The 26,102-nt window shown below is 39.5% G+C and overlaps 1 protein-coding gene across 5 annotated transcripts in view; it reads left to right on the top strand.

Moving 5' to 3' along the window:
- The window catches only part of STAG1 (stromal antigen 1), a 154,170-nt gene that overhangs the window by 13,311 nt on the left and 114,757 nt on the right, over positions 1-26,102 (top strand). For all 5 annotated transcript variants that reach the window (XM_015637464.3, XM_033516801.1, XM_033516800.1 and 2 more), the window contains one exon: positions 24,903-25,037. In XM_015637464.3, coding sequence (XP_015492950.1) covers positions 25,009-25,037 — 29 coding nt within the window. In that variant the 5' untranslated portion in view covers positions 24,903-25,008. The remainder of the gene's footprint in view (positions 1-24,902; positions 25,038-26,102) is intronic.

Raw genomic sequence — 26,102 nt, 5'->3', positions numbered from 1 at the left:
AATGTCAGTTGTTAACTTAAGGAAATCATCTTACGTTTGCAAGTCAGTACTTAACTACTATGCTAATTGTTTTCTCTTCCATTTCCCTGTAATGGGGTTGTGGTGGTTTCATTTTATCCAAGTCTTCATCAGTCTGGGAGTTTGCAAGCAGATTAGAAATGAAATTGTACCATAGAGAACAGGCAATAATAAATACCCTTTTAGATGTTAATTTTTAAATAATAAAAAGAATTATAAAACCTCTCCTGTTAAAAATGATACTTTGAAATGTGTGCTGGGTACCATTTTTCTAGTGAACTGAAATCTCACTATGTTTTCTTTATTCTTCCTTTGGCAATTAATCTCATGACTCATTCTCCCAGTTCATTCTTGTAGTAAGTTCAGCAGCTACTCTAAATGACAATCTTTTTTGAAATGTGGCTGCCAAATTGCATTTTAATGTCAGATAAATATCTTCTGTCTGTAAAGAACACATGGACACTCCTGCTACAGAAACATTAGTTGTTCCATCTCAGCTCAATGTGTTCATGTATCAGTGCTCCCTCCTTTGAGGAATAAATGAAAGTGGAAGAGGCTTTTGTGCCCATTGGTAAGGAGCTTATGAAACTTTTTATAGATTAAAAGACACAATTTTCTCAGCATTACCCTAGGAATTCTGGAGAGATGTTTTTAGCTTCAATGTGGGAAATTTTGCTGAAACTAGTAACTGTCTTATTTTGCATTCTGTTAACATGCCCAGTGTCTCTGGAACTGCAAGATGGCTGTATTGACTGCAGTTAATATGTGAATAAAACATACAATTAAACATAATATTTTTTATAATATATATACAGTATATAAAATGAATAAAACATGAGAGTGTTGTAGAGTTTCCTGAGTTCTGACTGCAAAGGAAGGTTGAAGGTTTGGGAGTGCTTGGCTGGGTTTCACTGGTGCTGTAGGTTCAGAGGGCTGGCACTGAAACAGGCTGGTTTTTAGAAGTGCAATACCCACAGGTTCTATTAGACATGATGTCCAGGCTCTCTGTTGTCTCACATCTGCTCATGGTGCTTTGTCTACAAGGTCACATCCTTCTTACAGTTCTGGTTTTGAATGGTACCTACAGAAATATGAAGTGGATGGGATTTGACTTCACTTTATTTAATTTATTTTTTTTTTAAATTGAAGAATGTAAGAGCAAAAACCCACAGGCATAAAAACCTCAAACACATTCGAGGGTGGAGTTTGTGCTCCACATACTGATTGGGCATTACCTGTGAATTCTCTGGGAGCTGTATATTCAGGACCTTCTGTACTTAGGAAGGTTGTGTGATTTTCAGCATATACGTTTCAGAGTGCTGAACGCCTGCTCTATAACTGCACAGTGAAGTCCAGATTTCAGCCTGCAGCTAAGAAAGGTGCCTTCCATAGCAGATGCACAAGTAATTCCCTATATTACTGCAAAAGAGGAATGAGCCTAAAAGCATCAGTTCAAAAAGGCAGTCAGTTCCTTTTTCTCTCTTTGTCAGTATTAATACCAGAGCATTTTTTGATAAAGAAATATAAAAATCGGTGCTGGGAATTGCACTAGAGTTGCATGGCTTTTGGAGCTCCCATTCCTCTTGTGTTTCCTCTTGCCAGCCAGGTGTGGGATAGCAATCCTGCAGGGATGTGCTCCTTCCCAAGTGCCTGTGGACCTGGGATAGACTGATAATGTGTTTTGCCATAGATTTTACAAATGCACATGAAAGCAGTGTATCCTGCTTGAAACCCATTATTTAGAAAGCTGAGTGTGACAGAGACAGGAGAACATGGTAATCATAGAAGAACAGGCCAGGCTGAGGTAAAGAATAAGAGGTGGGATTGCTCTTTTCTGTTGGTCATGGGCTGGAAATTGATTAGTGTTGGACTTGAAATATGTAATTAATGATGAAAAGAGCCACTGGCAATTTGGAGTGTATTGAACATGAGCTGTGTAATGAAGTAGGGAGGTAAGCTCAACCACTTTAAATGGGAGAACCTGTCATATCTGTAATATTAAAAATCTGTCTTACTATTAGAAAATGGAAATGTTACAGTACTCAGTAATTTATAGTATTTTGCATTAAAAATCGGGATGAGCTAATTATGGGTATTAAAATGGCTGCAATAAAATTTGGACATTAAAAGTTTATGGAAGCGCTAAGCAGTAATTAAGGATGCTATTTTAAAATATAAAATTTAATAAAGTTGAGCAAAGAAAAATCCTCATGCAGATCACAAAGGGAAGTGTAGAAAGAAAAATCTGCTTTTAAATCCTTATTGTCTCTTACTGAATTTAGTTGAATAACTAAGGAACTAGACTATCCTCTTCTCATGCATAGTATAATTTGAGATATTCCCATGTCTTTACTAAAATTGGAGAAGATAGTCCTTTGCATGTTTATCTAATTTTATACTTCAGTTGATAGTGGATTAGAGACTAAGTTAAGAATTTTTTGTCTAGTCTGTATTTTCTGGAATTTTCCTATTTCAGAGCTTCTGAGATCACAGCTGAAATAAAAGCTATACTTTTATGCCTAATCAAGCAGCTTCCTCATTTTTAGCTGGTGAAATATTTTTGGCACCCCTTTCTCAATCTGACCTTGCTGGGCTACTACTGCTTAGGAGAATGGCAGCTCTCTGGAGAAAAGGAGGAAAGCTCTGCTTCCAGTTGGCTCTGGATGACCCCTTTGGTACTGGAACCTCCTCATGGAACAGTCAGAGAAAATCCAGGCAACCTCCCTATCCACCTGCAGGCCTTTGGATAAGCTCTAACAGTAGCCAAGAAGCTCCTGGGAATAAGCAAGAAGTTACAAAATCTCACCAATTTCTTCAGAAGCTCAGCAGAGGCTTAATGGATTGTCTGAATATTGAGTTGTCACGTGGAGTGGCACTTTTCCAAAGATTTACATCACGTGTGTTCTTGAGCCATCCACCCTCTCTCCTTCCAGACAGGTAGTGGTACATCAGTGACACTGAGCTGGATTAAGTACCTTGCTCAGTTAGACTGGGTAAGATGAGATAAATAGAATGGGGCCTTTCAGTTTGCCACCAACTTGTTTCTTAATTGCTTTTCACTGATTACCTGATTGTCCTGATTACCAAGATGTGCCCCTTTCTGCTAAAATTTTGGTGGTGTTTCTTTAGCACATGCAGGTTTGAAGGTTCAGGCTAAATCATTTGGGACAGGGAGACTTGCAGAGCTCACTTTTAAACTGTGTTTATTGATGAGTAATCTTTTTCATTGATACCTGTGATTGTTGATGAGTAATCTGATTAGCACCAGCATCATTGACTCCTAATGAACATCATTGCCTTTCTCTAGGAATACAGGAGGATTTATGTTGAATTCTAGCTGTTCTAGGCTCTATGCATCCCCTAAATGGAGTTTGAGCATGTCCAGTCACTCTTTTTGAAACCCAAAATAGAGTTACTATCTCATATGTCCCTGAACAAATAATTCTGGAAATGTTTTTGCTCTAAGTTTTACATTCACTGCATTTTCCTTGAGAAGTTATTTCTGAAAAAAATTTAGTTGGCTTTTCCTCAAATCAGAAAGTGTTTGTTCTTGTTACATCTAGTTGTTCAGGTGGATGGATATTGCCTTGATCATTGGATTGAGTTTTCACAAAATAGTGGCAGGGCTCTGAGAGCACTCCTTTTGAACACTGCAATTAGGTGCTCTTCAGCACTTCTCTTAGCAAGACCCTGATCAATACAGTACTTCATAATTTCTCGGGTTCAGCTCAGATTTAGAGAGGTTGTCAGTTTTAATGTGTTCAAATTATTCTCTGGAAGCAATCGTGCTGTTAGTTCATTCAGCAGACAAAATCAACTTGACCTGGACCAGGAAGGTGCCTCTCATCCTAAACCCTTATCATGATTTACTAAACCCTCTGCATTCATTGATGTTGCCTGTTCCTGCTACTGCTTTTCATATTATCAGAGAAATCATTAACAGCTTCCTCTTCTCTGAGATTATGGTATGGCTTATTAGAAGCCACATACCAGTCTTTCTGCTTTTATCACCTGCTTTCCTTAATTCTTGAGCCTTTGTTTCCCCCACTAAAAAATAAATAAGTAAAAAGACCAGCAACTCAGAAGGGTGAAATGCTGAGCATTAAATCCTGTGCTACTAAAGCTCTGGGATTAAGAGTTTTTTGACTGCTGAATTCTGGAAGATTTTTGGAACAAACCTTTGAATGTGTATTAGTTTGGAAACAGAGAAGTCAATCCTTTAAAACAGTTCTGCAGTACACATTTAATTGTCTGTGTTTATTCCAAATGCTTTTAAGGTAGAAAAGAAGCTTAAAGGTTCTTGGCAAATACGTGCTAGTTGGATAGAAACCCAAGAATTTTAACAGCTGTTTTCTGGAGATTGTTTTGGCTTCTCTTGTTCTTGGTGATTTCTATCTGTATGGGCAGTTTGATGTCACCTTCTGCTGATTTGTGGTTTTCAGTTTGCTTCGCTAAGGCAGTGTGGCTTTGCAAGTGTTTGAGTCACTGCTGTCACTGCCAGGACAATGGGACAGAGGGGATAAGGGAAAAGCTCGGGGTACTTCAATATTGCTACTTTTTGGCCCTTTGAATAGGGGTTCACATTTTTTATGGTTTGACATAACATGTTATTTAAATGCATTAGAAGGATTGAGTTGCTGCATGTCTCTTAGCAGTACAGCCACTAATTTCAGTTAAATTTGGAAGGGATGGGAGGTGTCCAAAAGACAAATTCCTGCAGTTTTTGTGAAGGCAGATAACTGGCCAAAGCTACTCTCTTAACATCTCTTTCCTGTCCCTCTTCTACACAATCCTTCAAGAGCAGGATTTCAGTTGTTAGAGAATCCACACAGAGTTACAGAACAGTAATCCATGCAGAACCAAGCTTCATTGTTTCCACAGCTTGTGGAACTGCTGGAAAAGACAAACAGAAGGGAAGAGTAAGTGTGCAGCAGTCGCAGGCCAAACTCTACAAAGAGAGCTTTTATCAGTGCATCAGCATGGCAGCAAAGACTTCTGATACTGTGGTTCCTGAAAATAGAAATAATGTTCTGGTTCTGGAAGAAAATCTACATCACAGTTTTAACTGGAGCAATTTTATTCCCAAGAAATGCAGCAGGAGGGAGAGAAAAATGTATTGTACCTCCTCAGAAATCCCCACAAAGTAGCTGATCAGATTTAGGATCTCATTTGATGGCACATGAAGTGTTCTTGCAAATTCAATACTTTTAAGATGGGATTGTGCCCGACTCTTCCAAAGCCACACAATCCATTTACTGCATTGAAAGAGTCTGTGTACCAATAACTGTTCTTGTTCTCTGGGTCAGGAGGTGGTTCCACTGCTGCTTTTACACTTTTTGGTTCTCTGGTTGGTGAGGGCAGAGGGCTTGATGCACTCAGCCTCTTACCCTCGGGCAGTAGAATGGGCATGCACATTGATCATAAGAGAGAATATGGTTTTATTACACTTCATGCATATTGTATAAATTGTTATGGATTAGTATTTTACTTCTAATTTAAGAAGCAGTTTATTTGTATTAATTACTTTTTGAAATTTGACAGCTAGTTGGTAGAAATTATTCATTTACTGGGGAAAAATTAATCTCATTTGAGGTTTCAGGTTAAATTTGACACCTTCAAATCTGACTCTTCGGTGCAAACTGAGCTTTATGCAGTGCTGATGGCAAATGGAAATTATTTCTAGTTAGCTAATAAATATAACCATTGACAGCTTAAAAACAGAAAGGAAATCCAACCTTTAATAAAAGGAAAGACTGTCCTACAGCCTTATTAGAAGTGTCTTTTAAGAATTAAAATATGGGAATTATCTTAATGATGAACAGATCACTGGAAAAAAGCTATGTAGGATTCATCTAAACCATCAATTTTTCATGTTAGTGCTAATGTATGAATTTAGTAATAAATGGTTATGTTCGTGTGATCCTGATAGCAAAGCTGGCATTAATGTGGCCTTTTGACTTCCATCTGAAGAAAAAGTGGAAGCCTAAGGACCACATGAATTTTCAATGATAAGTATCAGAGTTTCAATGTTTAATTACACTGGCAAATTATGCAGAAAGGGACAGTGGGATTTTGTAAAATGTCTTGTTTATGTGAAGGCCAGGGCTGTATCGCCTCCTAATAGTGAGACAGCAGCAGTGTACAGGATAAAATGTAAAAGGTACATCTTTGGGATCAAAAGAACTCTAGAAATGATGGACCTGAAGGTCTGGTAGTCAGCAGATTATTTTTGGGGAGGAGTGTTCTGGGAGGCAGGTAAGAACACAGTTAAACAGTGAGCTCAGAACTCACCATACACTGCTGCTGGAAGGTGCACTCAGCTTCCCTCCATCCTTCTGCCCTTGTTTGCCACAATGTGCTCTTGCCAGTGTAGTCTGCAGCACTTAACATTTCAGAGGACTGTATTTTAAAATTGTGGATAATTTATTTTTCAACTGGAAATGTTTCTTAGAAGAGGAGGCCGAGGAAGAGATACGAAGTATCTCAGCCACATATATGAGTATATGAGTATAAAGAGAAATGGTTACTTAGAGAGGGTTTGCTGGTGTACTTGCTGACAGGAATTAAAGGGGGGCACAGACTCCAGAACAAGGAAGGGTTGGGACAGGACAGGATGGAACCTTCATTTGGATCAGAGGGAAGGTGGTGCCTGACAGGGAGGTGTCCTGGCCCTGGCTGGGTCTGTGGGAGAAACCAGCCTCCTGAAAATGCAAAGGAGAAGCTGAAAAGCTGGTTCCAGCATGCCCTGGCTGTGTGGATGGAGAGGTGGGGATGGCTATGGCATTCTAACTGCTGAGGAACCACTGCTCTGTGAAACTCACCCGGTGCCTCGAGATACCAGGGTGATGTCAAGACAGGCAGGGATTTTGTCCTGAACAAAAGGAAAGGTCCAGAGGGGAGAAGTAGATTTGGAAAGACACGAGAGGAATTTACAGTACTGAGTGTAGGTGGTAGTGAAAGCTGACCTGCATTGTTTATTATCAGATGGGTTTGTCAGGGTGGGATATAACTACATTTTTGAATAAGAAAGAACTCCCCTATACATATAATATTAGGGAATGAAAACTATCACCTAAAAAGATAATAATGCAAAATCTAACGTGTGTAAATATAAGCAGTTGGGAAGATACAGATTTTTGGGAGTGTTCTGGGGAGTGTGGCTGCGCGCATGCATTTGTCTTGTGACTAGGCTTTTGGCCTCTGTAGAAGTACAGGTCTTTACAGGTCTTTCTTCTGCCCCACGTGGTATTTTTATTATTGTAGATGTGTTTAAAAAAAATTAGCCAGAAAACGATACCACTTCTTAATAACTTAGAAGATTAGGTTATCTTGCTGTTCTCAATTATTTAAAGGTTTGATTAATGAAACTGCTCAGTCAAATTCTGGATTTTAAAAAAAATAAAAAAAATTCCAGTTTAAAATTCCTGTTAAAAAACCTGGAGAGCTGTGTCTGTTGGTATCTCAGGGGAAAGATTAAGAGAAACTTTATTGTTGTATTTAAACAATAGTTTTTAACTAGCCCTCTGCCTCATGACTGCTTCCAGCTGTCCACAGGTAAGAGGGAAAAAGTTCTTCCATCTTGATGTGAGAAAAGAGATTTTAAGGCAGTGTTTTTCTTGCTGTTCAGAGACTTTTCAGATTGTTACACTAACCATAACTACAAATGAAACACTGGTTGGTTGTACCTGCTTTGCTCCTGTGAGCTGTCAGCCAGATGCAGTGAGATAGACTTGCCCCTGTACCCCTGCCTCTGGGCCTCGCTGCCTTGGGGAGATGTGTATCTCACAGCTCTCTCACAATACATTTCATATATGTATAAGAATCAGACTTTCAAAGGTGGTCTTTGTTATCCAAGCTAAAAGGATTAGTTGTGATATGGTTTTTAGAAAATCCTCCCTGTGAAGTGCAGGACAAGTGGAAAGTCCCTGTAGGAATTGTTGCACACACAAAACCAGGCCAGGGTTCTTGGTGGAGCTCGCTCAGGCTGAGCTGCTCCCTGAGGTCACGCAGAAGTTTGGGCAGGATTTCTGTCCCATCCAGCCACTGCACCTCGGGCCTCGCAGTCACTCACTTTTCCCCACCAGCAGGATCAGGGAGAGAAATGGAAGGGTAAAAGCTGGACAGCTCATGGGTTGCGAGATGCCCAGTTTAACAGGGAAAGCAAAAGCTGCACACAGAAGCAAAGGAAACCAAGGAATTCATTCAGCCTTCCCACAGGCTGCTGTTCCGCACCTCCAGGGTAGCAGGGCCCCAGCACAGGTAACAGTGACTTGGGAAGACAAATGCCATCACTCCAAATGTCCCCCTTCCTCACTCTTCCCTCCACTTTATATACTGTTCATGAAGTCCTGAGGTCTGGAATATCCCTTGGGTGGGTTTGGGTCACTGTGTCCCCTCCCAGGCTCCCTCAGGCCCTCCCTGGCATTGCCATAGGAGGGGCAGGAAAGGCCTTGGCTCCGTGTGAGCTCAGCGAGAACAGAAAGATTTTACCATTATCAACCTGTGTTCAGCACAAACCTGAACACAGCCCTGTACCAGCCCCTGTGAAGGAAATTAACTCTACCCCAGCTGAAACCAGCACAGTCTCTTACTCTGTTTTCTGACACCCAGAAGGATTTCAGCTGGCATCAATACCTGTATATTGTCAAAGACTGGGTGCTGTGAGAGTTTGATGTTCATCTCAAACAAGAAAATATAACAGGAAAAACGATTTTTATCTTTGTTATGTGAGAGAATGGTTTGAACTGGATTTAGAGGATGTGAGAAAGGAAATTGAAACACTTTTAAAGGTCACATTGGAGCTTGGAAGCTCTGCAGGCTTTCTCAGCATGTTATTATGCAGACAGCCCTTGGTGATCCAGAGTCTCTGCAAAGCTCACACTTGTACATCATCTCTGTACATGTTCTGTACAGAGAATATTCTTCAATTAGCAGTGCACTGACCTTTCACTGGTCAGAGTAACAGTCTGTGGACAGCAGGTGTGCTGTAGCTGAGAAAGGCAAAGAACTGGAACTTAGAATATACACTTGACTGGAAATCAGCTGCTGGTGTAAGGCAGGGCTGTGAGAGGAAACAACAGGAAATGAGCTGTTGTGGGTAGTACTGGAGTGTTCTTGAGTTTCTAATTGTGCTAGTTGAATTTTCTTGAACTTTTCTCTCTGTGAATTGGCATTTTAGATGTTTAGTGCTTTTCTGTGCTTATGCTTTGTATCTAACACTTATCACCAAAAACTGCTGGACACCTGCGTCCAGAGAAAGGGATGATGCCACAGACTTAGTATGATGGCTAATTAGAAATAACCTGGCCACAGGATTTCATGTCTGCTGAGGCTGAAAGTGGATACTCGGTTTTTTATTTACTCAGTGTTTTCAAATCCATTGCTGCTTATTAGAGATTTCACTCAAAACACGTAACAGAAACCTAAATTAAATTATGTTTTCTGTGTGTTACTATAGATTATTTTGCAACTAAGTTGAACTTGCTTAAATTAGACATTTAATCATATTTATGAGTGATTTTCCCCCTTTAAGACTGAAATGAAGTTTTTTTTCATACTTCATTAATTGTGTGCACTTAAACAGAATATGGGAGTTACATCTTGGTGCTAAATATGTGTCATTTGTTCATTTTTTCTATTGGTAGTGAGTCTAAGCCCACACTGGGTTTCCCAGTACTTCCTTATGTGGACATAAAGCCTCTGTGTTTATTTGTTAATTTTTTTGGAGTATGTGGTATGTTCCTGTGAGCCATGGTTATTAATTGACAGATGAGTTACACTATGATGGCACTTAAAATGCACAACGTGTATTTCTGAAAGCAGTCGTTGCTATAGCAACTTTCTAGTAGGTCACTGGCAGTGTTGTGTGAGTGTGTGTGTATGATTTGGCTGTTAATGCAGACTAATACTGGTAGAAAAATGAGAAATGGGAGAGTCAGAAAGACGGGGTAGCCCTTCCCCCCTCCCTGTCCTCTCCCCTCAAATCAGCGTAAGAGAATTTTGTGGAGAAAATGCTTACTTAGGATATTGCATGTATTGTCAAGAAACTGGCTATCATCTGCTATAATTAGATGCTTTCTTTCTGTTTATGTAAAGATTATTTTAAAGTCTCCAAATGGCCTTAATCTGCCTCTGCTTTTTCTTCGACATTTTTAGAGTTTGGTTTGGAAAGGAATCCGTACTCAGTTGATCCAAAAGTAATGTGTTGTATTTATTGAGCATTAACACCTATTTTTGAAGTACATCTCCAGCATGCACTGGTATTTTGAGAAATTGGGGGGGTTTTCCCTCTTTTTTAAAGATCTTTCATCAAGGTACATCCATTTCTGTAGCAATTTAGGCCAATGCAGATCTCCTGGTCCTGTTCTCTCCTGATTGTTCCTGTCTCTCCTAGCCCTGGTCCTGTGCTTGTGCAAACAAGGCATTAGCCAGTTCAGGGAGCTGATCCAAATACAAACAACTGGAAAACAGTTTCTAAAATTGCTCGATGATTTCCTGGATTGTACAAATGGGCAGAAAGTCAAATGCCAGTACAGCCATAGGAGGGAGGAGCCACAGTGCCCTGGGCAGTGGACATGGATGGTAGTGACTGGCATACCCAAACATTCATTCAGATGCTATTTCCCACTGATTCTGCTTTTCATCTTGCTCTGAAACTTAGCTAATAGTGGTGTGCAGAGGACTGTATCCCAAATTCTTTGTATTTTTCTCTGAAACAGTTCTCTAATAGTATCTCCTGCGTTTTTCTTTATTTTTTAATTTTTACTGTTCTGATTAGAGAGCATTCATATATCCCTTTTAAAATGATCAGCCTATAGCTAGGCTATTGTTTTGAGTCTTGAATTAACACTGCCTTAAGATAATAGAAGGTGAATGATTTACAGGAGCATGTTCTAGATGGCGATAAATGAAAATGATGTAACATGTAGGAAGTGTACTCTGAATTGTAATTGAATAGATTTTTCTCAAACTACAGTGTGGACTTTGTTATGTATTGGCTCTTTTGTTCTGCAAAAGCCATGAAGAAGCTGTGCTGTATTTTCATTAGAATCAATATGGTAGAATTGCTTTGCTGCCTGGATGGGAGCAGGGAGGGCAGGAGGACTGGATCTGCTTGCTCCCTTCTCTTCTTTTCCAGTGTTCACTGGTTTGCTGGGAGTATCCAAGCTGCTGCAAAAAAGGAGTAGGAACATGTGGTCAGGAGCAAAAGGAAAAAGCAGGGACTGCATTTTAAACAACTGCAGCCAATCAGATTGGTTTAACCATTGTATGAAACCTCATCCCAAAACCCTATTGAAAAAAAAAAAAAATCTGTTCCATGTTGTATGTTTGTTTGTTTTAATTATTATTCTCTGATATGTAGTAATGTTCTCTGTGTTTTGAGAACTTGATTTTTGGAAGTGCCAAGTGCTGGTATAACCCCTGGAAAAAAACTTCCTTGATACTTTTAAAGTATTCAAATGATTGCTGAATGCTTTATTAAATATACTTGTGTATACTGTGTGCTCTGGAAAAGCTTGCTCTAACTTTGCCTCAAGGGTGAAGGCAATGCTTATAGATTAGTGTTTACATTTATTTGAATAATTTGTAAGGAAATGGAGGTAGGACCAGGTACAAGAAAAATGAAAACTTGTGTCTTCCTTGTATTTTCTGTTAAGGATTGTTTCTAGAAGAAATTTTCCCTGAGTTAACTCCTGGGATTACAATTTTTAGCTAGAATTTGCTCTTGAGAATCTCATGGGAGTTGAGAATCTGTTTAAGGAAATACTTCAAAATATTCTCACTCTTGCTCTTGCAGCCTGACAGTTTCAAATACCAGTTACTGGAGGTATTTTTATTTTATATAACTGTGTAAGAAACTGAAAATCCTTTGCCTGTCTTTCTGAAGCACAGAAGAAAGTATTTGCAAATTCTTCAATTTTTAAAGCTATGTGGTCTATTCTCTTCTCTGCAAAAACAAAAGCCAAGAAATCTTACAGGGGGAAATATCCTCTTGTGTGGATCAGCTGCTGGAATTTCCCCCCTCACTGGAGAGCCTCAGCTTCTCTTTTCCGGAGCTTCTGTTAAGTTTCATTCAATCTTACCAGCAGTGCTGAGAGAACTGTGCTTTTTCTATTTCCAGTGTCTTGTGTTTGATGGTTAAAGATGATTCTCTTTTCTTCTAGGCATGAGGTTTTCTTTTCTCACCTGTTAATTTTTCTTTTTTTCTTAGTCTGTCATTCTCAGGGAAGAGATTTGTAGGGCTGTGTGTGTGTAAGCAGAAGGTTGGTACTGTTGGAGACAATCACTGTAGCTTAGCAGAGACTTCTGTGAGTAGCAGTTCTTAAGTTTCACATGTTGAAGACTGTGCTCTTAACACTGACCTTAACTCCACCAGTCTGTCCTGAATGGAGCTTTGACCTTGCACAGACACAAACCAGGCAGCTGCCTCTAACCTCCCAGCACACTTCTAAACAAGCTTTGGTTGTATCAGGCTAGCCTCAGGATCCCATGTTTTTCCTGTTCTTGGGTCCCTCAGAGATGTTGGTTTGTGGCTCTTGATTTCATCTGTTAGCCTGCTACCTGTGAGGTAGCTCACTGCAGCTGCTCTGCTTTCTGGTGATTAATCCTTGGATTCTTTCTTCAATTCACAGTCAAGATTAGCTATTTTTGGGGATCTTGTGGGAATAGCTTTGGCATTAATAATTTCCGACAGGAGGGTAATGGGTTTAGATTGCTGGCAAAGCCCATGTTCCAGTTTTCCAGTACCACAGGGTTTCCTTTCTGTTTGGGTATCTTTTAAAAAATAAAGCACTCTGGCAGTTCATACTGGAATTGTTGATAGCTTCATTACCAACATCATGGAGCAGCGTTTATCTGATGCAGCATTTCAAAGGGAGGCAAGATCTTTCTTCTGTCTCTTTTTACGTGGTCCATTTTGGCTAAGCTTTAGCTAAGCTATTTCATTAGGCTGGAAACTGCTGCATTAGTCCAATGAACTGTTTTAGTAAGTATTTCCTAGATCAAAAAATTCTTCTTTGTCTAGGGGGAAGGACTGCTGTCAGTGTTACCAGGAGAAAGTATTTTTGGCTAGGCTTTAAAGTTGGGAGCACAAAAATGAATGATGCTTACTCAAACACTGTCACACTAATTCCAGTTCTTGTAATCTGCTTGTCAAATAACTCCTCAGAATTAAAAAGAGGTGTTCCTGTATTTCTGTAAGCAATGCAAGATACTATTATAAAAGAAATCATCAGTGTTTGCAATTCAGAGTATCCAAGGAAATTAGTGATAGCTTTGAAGTTTGAGTTGTCACCATGCCTTCAAAGTAAAGTATTTGTATTGAGTTAGGAGGGAAGACACTGAAAGGGCAGTGAGGAAGATGGTGGGAAATCAGCTGTTGTGTGATCAGTGCAGTTAGCAAAGTATGTTTTGGTGATCCTGCTCTGTGCTGCACTGCAGGAAATCCACAGTTCATCTGTGACCTTGTGCTCATCATCTCTGTTACAGCATCGTCTCAGCGCCTTCCTTGGCCTGGGCTGGGCAGGGTATGTGGGCTCTGAGCTGTGTGTCTGATAAACAGGACAAAAGCAGCTCTGCAGAGCCAGAGCACTGGGCTCAGCCAGTGCCTCCTTTCAAAAATCCCCTTTTGAGGTACTGTCCTTCTGTCAGTCCTGTTGGGTTTTGGCACTACAGCCAGAAATTGTCAGGAGATGGAGGGCAAACAGCCTGGTTGGATGTGAAATTCTTAAGAAAGGAAACTGAATTAGCTTCTTGTCCAGGTCATGCACTGGTTTCTGTGTTTTTTCCTCTCCTTCTTGTATTTCTGATAATGCTTGTTTGGTTTGTCAGTTTGTCCAGTTTGAACTGGCCTCTCAACTGATTCCATACAGTGTGATCATCATCTTCCATCTGTACACACTCATCATTCCTGTACTTGGAACAATGAAAAAGCAATGGAAGAGATATTGAGGTTTTTTTCAAACATTTTTTTCCCCTAGAAAGTTTCCCTTTTAATGGGATTATTGTGCTATGCAAGACATTTTTAAATAAAAAAGAGCTAGCAATTTTGCCCCCTCAGCTAGTCTTTCTAGGATTTTTGACTAACCAAAATTAATTTCTGAATGATAAAGCTTTTTTTTTCAGGATTATTTACTGAGCTAAAATAAATGTCTTTTCCAGGTGCTAATTTGTCTTTTCCCTACTTGCTTTTTGGCCTGTTGCAGAAGTTACCAGTTGTACATAGTACTTAATAAGAAATAGGAACTAAATTATTATAATTTCATTGATTTCTTGTGATTTCTGTGTTAGGGAGGTCATTAGGAAATATTGGTGGGTAGCCATCCCTATTTCAGCTTATTTTATATTCTTGAGTCCTTGGATTCTTTTTTTCTCTCTCATTTCTCAATCAGGAAAGGCTTGTAGGTACAGGTAATGTATTTTTTAGGTTGGTTGACTTTGACATTGTGAAAAAGTAGGCAAGCTCCTCAATCACACTGCTTTAGACTGAAATAAAACCACAGTCCTCAAGCTCAGTACAGGTAGAAAGCAATTCATTGCTGTGAGCTCTGCGGAGGTATGGGGAGATATTGCCTGTAGGGCAGAGAGATAAGTTACAGAGGGATGGAGGAAACAAATGTGGGATAAAGCCACTTTCTCTTATGAGTCAGTTATTTAAAATGAATGTGAATTATTATTTTCCAGCTGTGCACCTTCCTAAGTGTTTTGAATCAAGAGTGAGAACTTAAGAGTGGAATGATTTTATTCTGGGAAGTGTTCTTCTGGCAAATCATTATTTCCTTATTTGTTGCTTGTCCTGTTGCTGTTCACTTGTGCAGTGTTGGGGAAGCCATTGGGCTTTGGGGAATTTTGTTAGCCTGTGGATTTAGGTTTGAATTTTGATTGCAGTATGAGGTCACCTGGGAAATGTGCTTGCAAGGCTTTTTATTTCTAGCTCCAGCATGATTGTATGTGTCCACTGGAAAATATGTGCTTTTCCTCACAACTTTGTTGTGGTGGTCAGGTTGTTTTAAAACAGATGAGAAGAAATGTTTTAATGTATGCCTTTGCAGTGAAGTATTTGACTGTACTGCTGCTACAGGTCAAAATGCCATGTGTACTAATGCAGGACATGCTGTTGGTGAGGTTTGTTCAGCAATGTTGGTAGGTTTTTTTGTGTGAGGGAGTCTTTGGGAAGGTTCTCTTGGCTCAGTGCAGGTGCAGCGCTGAGCGCTCACAGGACACGCCCAGGCTCTTGGGGCACTGCCTGCACTTTATGGCTTGTTTGAGTTTCACATTGTTGGCTTCGTGACAGGAGGTGTTGGCTTGGTGGACAGGAAACCAATCTCAGTGTGGGCTTTGGGAATGGTCTAGAGGTGTTTGTTTGGTGTAACATATTGGATGGCTTTGAAAGTGTATGAGTTTTCAGAGGAAAAATACATGTCATCTGTATGTTTCAGAAGAAGAGTAGGTTTGGTTGTACCTTTATAATATTTGTTGAGGTAAGCCCATTAGGATTTCAGCCTGTTCATGGGTCTCATCCGCTGCTTTTAGAATGAGGCAATGTCGGGTTAGGATGGATTTGGGCTATTTAGCAGCATGTGGACTCTGGAGTTACTTTTAAGTTCTTAAGGTAAAATATGGTCAATGGGAAACTGGTGATCTGACTTAGTGAGTTTCTGGTAGTATTGATGGTTTGATGGAGGGATGATTTAAATTGTGTTGTTTGTCTTGTAACCAACCCACTGGGTGGTGAAGAGGGGAATACTCTAATGTGTTGTGATGAGGTTTTTTTTTCCATCTGGTCTCCTTGGACTAAAGACCTGCATAGCATCAGTCTTGGGGAACACATAAGAAAATTCCTGGTTGAGGAGAATACCGTTGATTAATTTACTGAGAAGGGAATCTGAAGCAAATTTTAATGAGGAAGAATGAAGTTAGAGTTGCCTGCTTGTTTTGCTATTGACAGGATTTGGGATTACTCACAGCTTTTTCTTTCTTGTCTGGGACATGGTGGGATTTAGGACTTGGGTGGTTTTTACCCCGAAAGGCTGCAAGTTGTGGATTGGTTCAGAAGAGGGATTGTTGTGGTACAAGATGTAGGTGGAGGGTGTCTGGTTTCATACCAGGTTGAATTTTGTCAAGAAAGTTGTTGGGGTTGAGCAGTAGAGGTTGATTTTGTAATTTTTATATTTATATATATATAATGATTTTTTTTTGATAACCTAAGCTTTTATGGTCTACCCCTGCTCCTTTTTTTGGTTCTTTTTCAGTTTTCACAAATGCTTTTTTAGGAGGAGCTTTTCAGATGTTTATCATTTAGGTTCTCTGACTAGTGAAAATTACTCCCTCTCTGTGGTACATCCATAGATTCTGTCAGTAGTCCCACAGAATGTCAAGAATCAAAATCTGTGCTGCCATGACCTCTTTTGAGAAGTCTCTTTTATGCTAAATGAAATGGGATTTTTTTTAAAAAATCATTTACAGAGTTACTCGGGCCAAAAATAATTAACAATGGAATAAAAAAGGCTTTCTTATATTTCCTCTTGAAATGTATTCTTGCTTAAATGAAAAGCATCAGTGGAACTCCTGTCCACGTAATGCTAGTAAAAATGGTTACTAAAAGCAAGGGTATTTAGGCTGCCTCACTGCAGAGAGGTAGCATTATGCTCCTTATGAAATGCTTATTGGATTTATTAATCCCTTTTTTAAATGCAACATCACGTCTGAGCAGCTTGAAACATTATTTAATAATTTTAAAATATCCACATACTCTCATGTACACAAGAAGATGATATTTGAGTGAATAAAGAGCTGTAGTGGATCAAATGCCAATAAGCTGCATCAAGTTGAGGGTTAAGCTGAGCTGGCAGCCTGTTGTTAGACAGGCAGTAGTACAGGAATCCATGGGGTTTTTGTCATTGGAGAATTGCTGAATTCCCTGGACTTGGAAAAACTGGTACACCAGGATCTTCCAGTTCCTGAACTGATAACATTAGCCTAAAACTTTGTAAGGCTTATCTCTGGAGTGGATGTGAATATTGAGGAGAGGCTTTCAGTGCCTCAGCCACTTTGAGATAATGGCCGGAAATCTTTGCTGTTTGAGGGTCTTGGATCAGGACATCTTTGCAAGGTTGTGGATCTTGACAGGTCTGGTAATGAAGGAATTGATGGAGCTGCTCCTCCAAAGCTTGGAGTCTGAGATGCTGGCTTCCTGAAAGATCAGTTTTCAGTGGTAGGAATGCTTTATAGCCAAGTCCTCAACACCAGCTTCTTTTTTTGAAGAATCACTATGAATTTGTGTACTTTTGAGGAGAGTATTAAAGGTGTGCCTATCAGCAAATTGGTGGGCTATTACACATTAGAGTGGTCCTACAATTTCTTTTACTTGATACATACAAGTCTCTGTATTAACCATTAAATATCCTTTCTCACAGCAGCTTAGTATTTTACTGACCTTATTTTCATCTAGCCTTTGTGCACTTCCTCCCATAAGTCCAAATGAGTACCACAATCTGTCATTTCCCAGAGTTCTTAATTTATATGTGACTTCAAAATGCTTGTATTCTTTTATAATCTGGAAATAATGTTCTGCAGTTCCTTTTGGCTTTTCTACTCAGAGTCCCCCATATGAGGAGAACGGAGAACAAAAACGTGAACCATTCTGAGAGTTTTTTCCTTTATTCTAGCATTCTGCATGTCAGGCTTTGCTTCCTTTTTGTGAAAATTGGTTTTATTGTTGGCAATTTTCCAGATGCAATGAATAATAGAACACCAGATGTCCACTGCTGAGAAAAATTACAGATGAGTAAACACTTTTCTGAGGTAGCATAAAAATCTATTAACGGTGCTTCTGGTGTGCCTGCAGACAGTGTGAGCTCCTGGCCTGCTGTGCTTTGTGCTGCTCAGAGAGATGAATATCTAAAACCTCTGTGGCCCTCTACATGTCTGACTACCAGTGATTCCTGCCTTCCTCTAGATGTGTGTTATTTTCTAAGCATGAGCACTCACTGCAGTGCTTGAGTATGAATTTAATCACTGGATTTAGTTTTAATTATTATCGCACATGGGTTTGATTGAAGGTGAAAGTCCTAGAAACACTAGAAGAGACAAGGGTGAGAAAGGGTATGGCAAGTTGGCCTAGTCCCCAGCCTTCCTCTCCAGCAGGCACAGTTCTGGTTGTGCCATGTTTTCAGACCCAAAGCAGGCTGTGTCCCAAAAGCCTTGTCTGGTTTTTCCCAGCTGTTTCAAGCTCCTCAGAATAAGCTTTCACCACAGACTTTGCCTGTTTGATGTGACAAACAAGACCCATCTGCTTGGGAAAAGCAAAAATATTCAGTGGTGGGTAATTCACATTTGATTGAGCAAACTATTGGAGAGCTTCACTTGTCCTTACCTGGTTTATATGTGTCTTACCTGAGTTTTCCTTGCTGCATTAAAACACATTGCTTGTGCTCCCACTGAGAAAGACACTTTATTCTCCCTTTCCTTTGCCTTTGCAACAGTTTTTACACATGGGAGAAGAATTCATCCCCTTTCAGTCTGGTCTATGTCCAGCTCTATTTTCCTGTTGCTTTCCTGTGCACAGGTGTGTTAGGGTGTCCTGGAACACTGGCTTGGCCCACTGAAATCAACTGTGCAAAACTTGAAGAAGCTTTAGGTCATTTTAGTGAGCTGAGTCAGCATCATCTGAGCAGGATGGTCCTTTTGGGGGCAAGTGCTTAATTACCTTGATAACTTTAATTGTCTTGATAACTCACACTTAGACTGTCCCTTTCATTATTCAGTCTTTTGCAAATTTTATTGATTGCTCAGTCTCCTGTTTGGAGGATGACTCGACTCCACAGTTTCTACAATAAGCAAAATCTCTCTCAACTTAAAACTTGTTCCATGGACTTTTTTTCATGATTCTCAATGCTCTTGCATCATCCTAAAAAGACAATTGAGTTTATCTTCTAAAGACCCCTAAGTTTTGGAAATGGAAGTGCAGAAAAGCAGAAGGGTTCAAGGGTCCATCTATTCATTGTCACAGCTTGAGGACAGTAGAAGTATCTTTATGGAGCCCTTTTGGTTTTGTGTACTTTAAGTACAGGGCAGGTAGGCATGAGGCTGGTAGGTAGCTGATGTTATCATAGTGGACAGATGGGAAGGAGAAAGTTGTTAATTTCGACCTTAATCATTCAGGTATTGGACTAACATTAGAACTTGGTGCCTTAACTCTTAGTCTTATGCGATCAGCCCATAATTATTTGCCCTATGAGTGACAGAGTGCCCGTAGCCCCCAGTGATCTCAGTCACAGTTATGAATGCTCAGTGCTGCAGAAAATCAGGTCAAGTGTCTCATGGAGTGTCCACAGAGGAAGGAGCAGTTATGTCTGAAGAGTCTGCAAGAATAACAAAAGGAAAGCAAGCTTGTTTTCATATGCTCAGTCCATCAAATTTACACTTATTTAAAAATATTCTAATTACAAATTGAAATGTTAACATTTCTGTTCTTGAGCAAGCCAGATCTACAGGTAATTGTTTTCATGAAGCATTGATTAGTATTTTTAATATTAGCCATCCTACGCATTAGAAGAAGCAGTATATGATAATATATTTAAAAGCTATTAGACTAAACACTGGAGATCAAACAATTTTCTGAGTGATGTGTGACATTTAAATTAATTATGGTATTACAGCCACAGTTAAAAGGTTGTATCAGCTTTGCTGCGTGATCTTGGTGTCGGTGCCTTGGCACAGACCAGCACAGTACAGGAATTAGCTGCTACCTTTTGGAAATGGTAGCAGAAGATACAGAAATAACTGATTGGTTTTGGCAGTTCACACGTTTTTAAAGACAGAAAACTAAGTATAGAAATGTGGTAGTATGATGTTTTTGTCACGTACAGATTTTATTCCCAGCTCTGGAAGAAGTGATTTGTGTAGCCATTCAGTGCAAGGTCTTGAGTTTGAATGTCGAAGAGCACAGAACAATATCTCATGCTATGATATGACACTTCAGATGATTTTTCTGGCTGACTGGGCTAAAAGCATTTGGTGAGAGGAAGCAGCAACAGCTGTTTTGCCTGGAGAGTCAGTTCTGCATGTTGGTGCAGCTGAGGAGACAACTGCAATTGAAGGCAATATAAATGGACAGCTAGGGGTTGTCACTAGATAGTTCTTGATCCCACAGGTATGGGTAAAATGTCTGATGACACTTGTAAAGAATGGAAGAAAAGAAACTTCGGTCAATGATAATAAAAATCTGCTAAATACTCCAGTTTTGTTTCAAGCATCACTGTGTAATTCTTGGCTGTACATTTTATTGACCTTCATGTGATTCCTGTGTGTCTAGTGCTCCAGCCTGCCCAGGTCCCTCTGAATGGCAGCACAAACATCTGGTGTGTTAAACAGCTCTCCCAGGGTTTTGGGTTTAACATTCTGCAGGCTGGGAACTGCAGGTTGTACTGGAATGGCTAACAAAAACAGCAGAGGCACTCTGGTGAGGGATGTGGGGTTCTACTAATAATATATCCAGGATGATTTTGATGGGTGTAGGAAGTGAAGCATCGCCATGCTAGTGCTAACCTAGTTGATACTGATATTTCTTCCTTCTGTCATGGTTTGACTGGATTAAGAATGCTGCAGACACATAGAGAGTTTGCTATGCACCATAAGAAGTGAGAAACTCACTAGTGCTCAGTGACAATTTTTCTATCATTTGGGATTTCAATTTTGGTATAAGTACTTATTAGAATGTGATAGAGTGACATACATACTGTGCACAGAACTTAAATTATTTTAAAGATGGGCTGAATGAGTATTATGCCTTGTTTGGTCTTAAATGATGCTATGTGCTTTCAAAATCAGAGCTGGGAGTGGGTCAAAATTAATTAATACGTTGCAAATTCCAAACCTATAGCAGGAATAAAGCTTATGCTTATAGAAATATTTAATTCAGATCAAACAAAGATTCCTGAGTGATGCAGAACACATCACAGCGTTTGGTAAATTTGCTACAGGATTAGTTCCTGATGATTATTTTTCTATTCCTGCAGGATTTAAAATTCACACTTGCAATTTCTAGATATTATTTTCACTTTGCAGATGGGTAACTGGGCAGGAAGGTTTCAGTGGTGTGCCCAAGATGTTGGATGAAACAGGGAAGGCTAGAATTGATCTGCCTGCATCTGATGCTCTCTTCTCTCTCATCTGGTTGATGGAAGCTCTGCCTGGGTGTACGGTGTAGGATTGTTGTTTGTGCTGATGTCTTTTCCTAGCAGTCAGATGCAGGTTGTGGGCAAGAATATTGAGGTGACAAATCTGATCTCTAAACTACGAAAAACTAGAGTTTTCCATGTCTTGTTTTGTGGTGCTGTGCAGGGGCATGACACACCATCATGTACTCCAGCAGGGAGCACGGAGGGAGAGAGCAGAGTCATTAGAAATGGGAAATGAAGGAAGGGGGTAAAGGCATTACCAGTTAATTGTAGAAGACATTGCTTCATTTGTATGAGCCACTGTTTGAATATATTCTGCACTTAGAAGGGATAAGGTGACTTGGTCAACAAGGAAAGGATTTTGTATTAAAAGTCAGCCTAATACCTGTTATCTTTTGTTTTGTGTATCTTCTAGCCAAAGGAATTAATAATGTAGTAATTGCTAGATTTATTAGTTGATTTTCTTTGTTATTTAAGTTTTGGGTTCAGTTTTATAAGATGTAGGTACTTAGTCCATAATAGAGTTAATTGAACTTGATTTGGTTTTGTTGCTGACAGAGAGTTGCTTGGAAGGACTGTCAGGATGTTGTCAATCTTTTAATTTGTTTGTTTTTTGGCTAAAATGGGTGGATTACTTCAGCACCAGAGAGGCAAACAATCTAAGGACTGCAAAAAATGTAGGTAGCTTTGTGTGTTAGTAAAAACTGCAGGAAATATTGATTGGATTCAGTGTTGTAAAATCCTAGAGTCTTTTTAAAACTGAACTCATGATGAGCTCACTATTGAATAAATACTATAATAAACCAAACAATCTACTAGAAAATACGTTTTTTATAAAGGCGGCTTTATATAATGATCATTATGTCTGCCCCGATTATTGTGCATGCTTGGAAAGCAGGCAAAAAAGGGAAACATTTGTTTCTCATTGTATGTTTGAACTAAATGGTGTCTTCTACTGCCTGCTTTATATTCCTCTATAGGTAATTTTAACAGGACCAGCATAAATTTATGTCATCTTCAAATATAGAGGTACAGGTTAAAAAAGCTGCAGAGGTACAAAGGTCATTATAATTAGGTTTGAATGGAAACATCAGACTTTTTTTTTTCTAAACTAAAATAGAAACAGTTAGGACTGTATAGTGTTTATCATAGTTTAAATAACCCCAAATGCCGAAGTATGAAGTATTCCTCCCCCTGTTCTGTTCTCCAGGACAGGTAACAAAATGGTTGTGTCTCAAGCTTTCAGGACTTTTTTGTCAATTACTTTGTTCTCAGGCAGAAGGAGAGAAAGAGGGGGAGAGTTTGATTTTCCTGGTTATGAGACCATCATCTTTCAGAAACAGATATTTCTTTTATTAAAACCAGAAAAACACAAAGGTTCATATTTGTGATCCATAAGGATCAATGAATTTTCCACAGTTGTCTAACAGTTATTGTATTTTGTCACATGCTGGCTGTATTAATACAAGAGTGCAGAGGGGTAACTGTCATCTTCTGGTGGTCCAGTCTGAATTTTACCACAGAGGGGTGTTTTCTTCTTGCTCTGCTTTGCAGTTTCCTGCTTAGCATAAGGACAAGGAGAAAACAGCACAGGCCCTTGCAGATCCCTGGTTTCAGGTTTTCTGCCCTTAGCACTGTGGGTCCAGCTGCCTTGGTCTTCTCTTCTGCTTCTGGCTCTATATACCCTTCACTCCATACTTCTAAGTCAGGACTTTGCTTTTCAAATAAGCTATATCTGAGGAAGTATCCTTTTCTTTGTGTGTGAGAGCACTTCTCTAGAGAGCTGAATGCTGCTGATTACTACATGTGAGCATGCACAGCCAACAGTTCAGAAGGGTGATTAGGTTAAAAAAGAAAACTAAAAAAAGAAATCCCACATAGCAGTTGAGCAGGATGCCATAAATGTCTGTGGAAGTTACCTTACATGGAGCACACATAAATTTCCTTGAACTTCTTTAGAAAGCTTTTCTGAAAAGTAAGATTACCATGAATCCTGCTAGAATTAGGTAATCTGGAGATCTAAGATGGATAGGTTTCCTCTGAGGTCCAGCTAGCAGAAGTGTGTGTGTGTGTGTGTGTGTGTGTGTGTGTGTGTCTGTGTGCATGCTTGTATGAGTACAAAAAAATACTTTTTTCATCAGTCTTGTTCCACTTGTAGTGAACTCCATTTCAGAGATCTGAACATTACCTTTGATTTTTCCTACAGATAGTCAACTCAGAACTTGATTCAGTCTAATGCTGTGTTAATGATAAATTCTTACCAGTGTCTGAAGTAGTTGTTTTATGTTGTTGACTGGACAAGTCATTGCCCCTGTTAAGAGCAATCACATCCTTTGAAACACAGTAATGAGCAGTGTCTAATGAAGAAATGATTATGCAAATAGCACAAATAGCATATATGTCATTTTTGTTCACAGCAAACTCAGACTAATTTCTGTCTAATAGTGAAACTGGAGAGCTTTTCCACCAGCCTGGTCTATTGGCCCCCTTAAACCATTAATGCTAGAGTGGTGGTTTTAGCTCCAAACAAAGTTTTTGTTTGTTAACATGTGTTTTGCAACAAAACGGCTTGCTAATTGTATGGTATAAAAAAAAGATAAATTTCACAATGAGGCACTGTAAGTAAAACTGTTGGTAGCACAAAGAAGTAAGTACTGGCAGAACTAGTTGTATGCAACTGTGAGTCTAGCTGGAACTGCAATATGAAGAGGCAGAAAAGTCTGTTCATTCTGTATGGTTTGGTAAATAAACACTGATGTGTGTGTAGTAGGATGGAAATTATACTTTGTATGCTGTACTCTTTTGTTTAGAAAGGTGCACTTTAATTTAGATCCTCCATTTGGTGCAGGTTACATTACCTATTCCTGGCTGGATTGTCCTTCTGCCTTGTGCAAAGCTACTAGAGCACGAGAAAAAAATGCCTATCAGGAGGCGATTACGTATTTAAATAAAAGAGTTTGAGCATATTCCATGTTTTAAAAACACACAGTTGAGTCCTTGGTGTTCCTTGTCATTACTGAACTGCAGTGCTCCGTGCAGCTCTTTATATTACCCCAGGACCTGTAAATGGGGGACAGGAACAAATGTACTTAGTTTCTCCAGAACTTGCATTTTCTGGAAGACTAGGATGGCAGTTCTGTGTTTTATTACAGTGAAGATTATTGAATCTGTCACATTGTGCCATTATTTAATGGTAAAGTCACATCTGCTGCCATTAGTCAACTCCTTTTGGGTTGAGAAATGTTACTAGTGGGTGTAGTGACACCACAGATGCAGTCTACTTAATTATTTAAACTTCAGTTTCATTAAGTTAAAATACCTTCTGCTGCACTTAGACTTTAGCACAGCTTCTGACTATTCTGTGAAATTCAGTCACATAAAGCCGTAAGCCATAGGGTCTGATTAAGTAGGTGTAGTGCCATTTAAACACACATATATTAGTAAACAAGTACAGGATGTAATGCGGAACATTTATTTTTAAATTTTTATTTAATTACACAAAGTTACCTAAACAGAAATGTAAGAACTGAATGCAAGAATATGATTAAGCTGTTTCAGGATCATCCATTCTAAAATTCTTATGGTTTAATAGTGATGCTACTTAGTGATGCTACTTTAAAATTGACCTTTTTTGTTGACCTCATGTTTTATTCAATGTATTATATTTCAGAGTCACATCTAAAATTTTTTTTCTCTCTCTTACAGACTGGACTTTGACATTCTTTTCATGAAAGAGGTTTCCAAGTAGTTGTCTTACAATAACTTTGAGGAGGAGTTCTATGTAGCTCTTACTTCCAAGAGTTCTGCAAAAATGATTACTTCAGATTTGCCAGTACTACAGTGAGTATACACTTCTTTCTACATTTGTAATCTTGACTTTTAAAAAGGTTAAAGTAAACAGAGAGGTGATTGTGAGGAGAAAGCACAAACTTGAAAGAAGTGCATGTTACTGTGACTGTTCCAGGCCTCCTGTATTTTCATGTGCTGAAAAACTGTAAAAAAAACTGCAAAACACTTAATCTAAAAAATACTTCTTTCTCTGTGTTGAGATTTAACTTCACTGTGCAAAGCAAAACAAGGTCTTTGCTACTTTTATGTTTCTGAATGTCGTAAGATTTTAGCAGCATGTATTGGTTTTGCTCCTAATGGACCATATTGTATATTCCAGTTGTGTACTTTCTCACACCACATTGTATATTCCAGTTGTGTGCTTTCTTAAAATGAGCTGAATTTATTGTGCAAAAAGCCTTTGCCTGCTACAGTTGAATATAGCAAGTGGCATGAGCATGTTTTGGTCCTGGGAAATAGGAGTGGCTAATGCACATGGGAACATGGCTGTGCTTGGATAAAGTGAGCTACTGGGAAGAACAGAAATCTATAATAGGAGGAGCTGGGGAGTAAATCAAGTAGAGTGAAGAAGGAATTTTAGAGACTGGAAGTTCCTCCTCTCTTCACAAGGCAGGGAGAGACTATAAAGTGAAGAAGCTCAGGGGGTGAGGTAATGACACAGAAATAACAACAGACCAAAGGGGCTTGGCTTGGAGAAAATTAATTTATTGCTAATCAAAAAGGATTTGGATGATAGTGAAAAACAAAGGCAAAACCTACCAGGTGTTCATTCTACCCCTGCCCTTACCTCAGTTCACCTTCATCCTTTCATCCCACCCCATCCCCTCATGCCCCCAGTGTGGGTGCCCAGCCCACTCCAACATGGGCTCCTATCACAGAGCTCCCCACCGTCCCCTCACAGAGCCCTTCATCCCCTCAGAGCCCCCCACCATCCCCTCACAGAGCCCCATATCCCCTCAGAGTTCCCCACCATCCCCTCACAGACCCCTTCATCCCCTCAGAGCTCCCCACCATCCCCTCACAGAGCTCCCCACCATCCCCTCACAGAGCTCCCCC

The sequence above is a fragment of the Parus major genome, chromosome 9 (genome assembly GCF_001522545.3).
Source record: "Parus major isolate Abel chromosome 9, Parus_major1.1, whole genome shotgun sequence".
Classification (NCBI taxonomy): Eukaryota; Metazoa; Chordata; class Aves; order Passeriformes; family Paridae; genus Parus; species Parus major.
The sequence above is the reverse complement of the archived record's forward strand: the minus strand, read 5'-3'. Positions and strand labels throughout refer to the sequence as shown.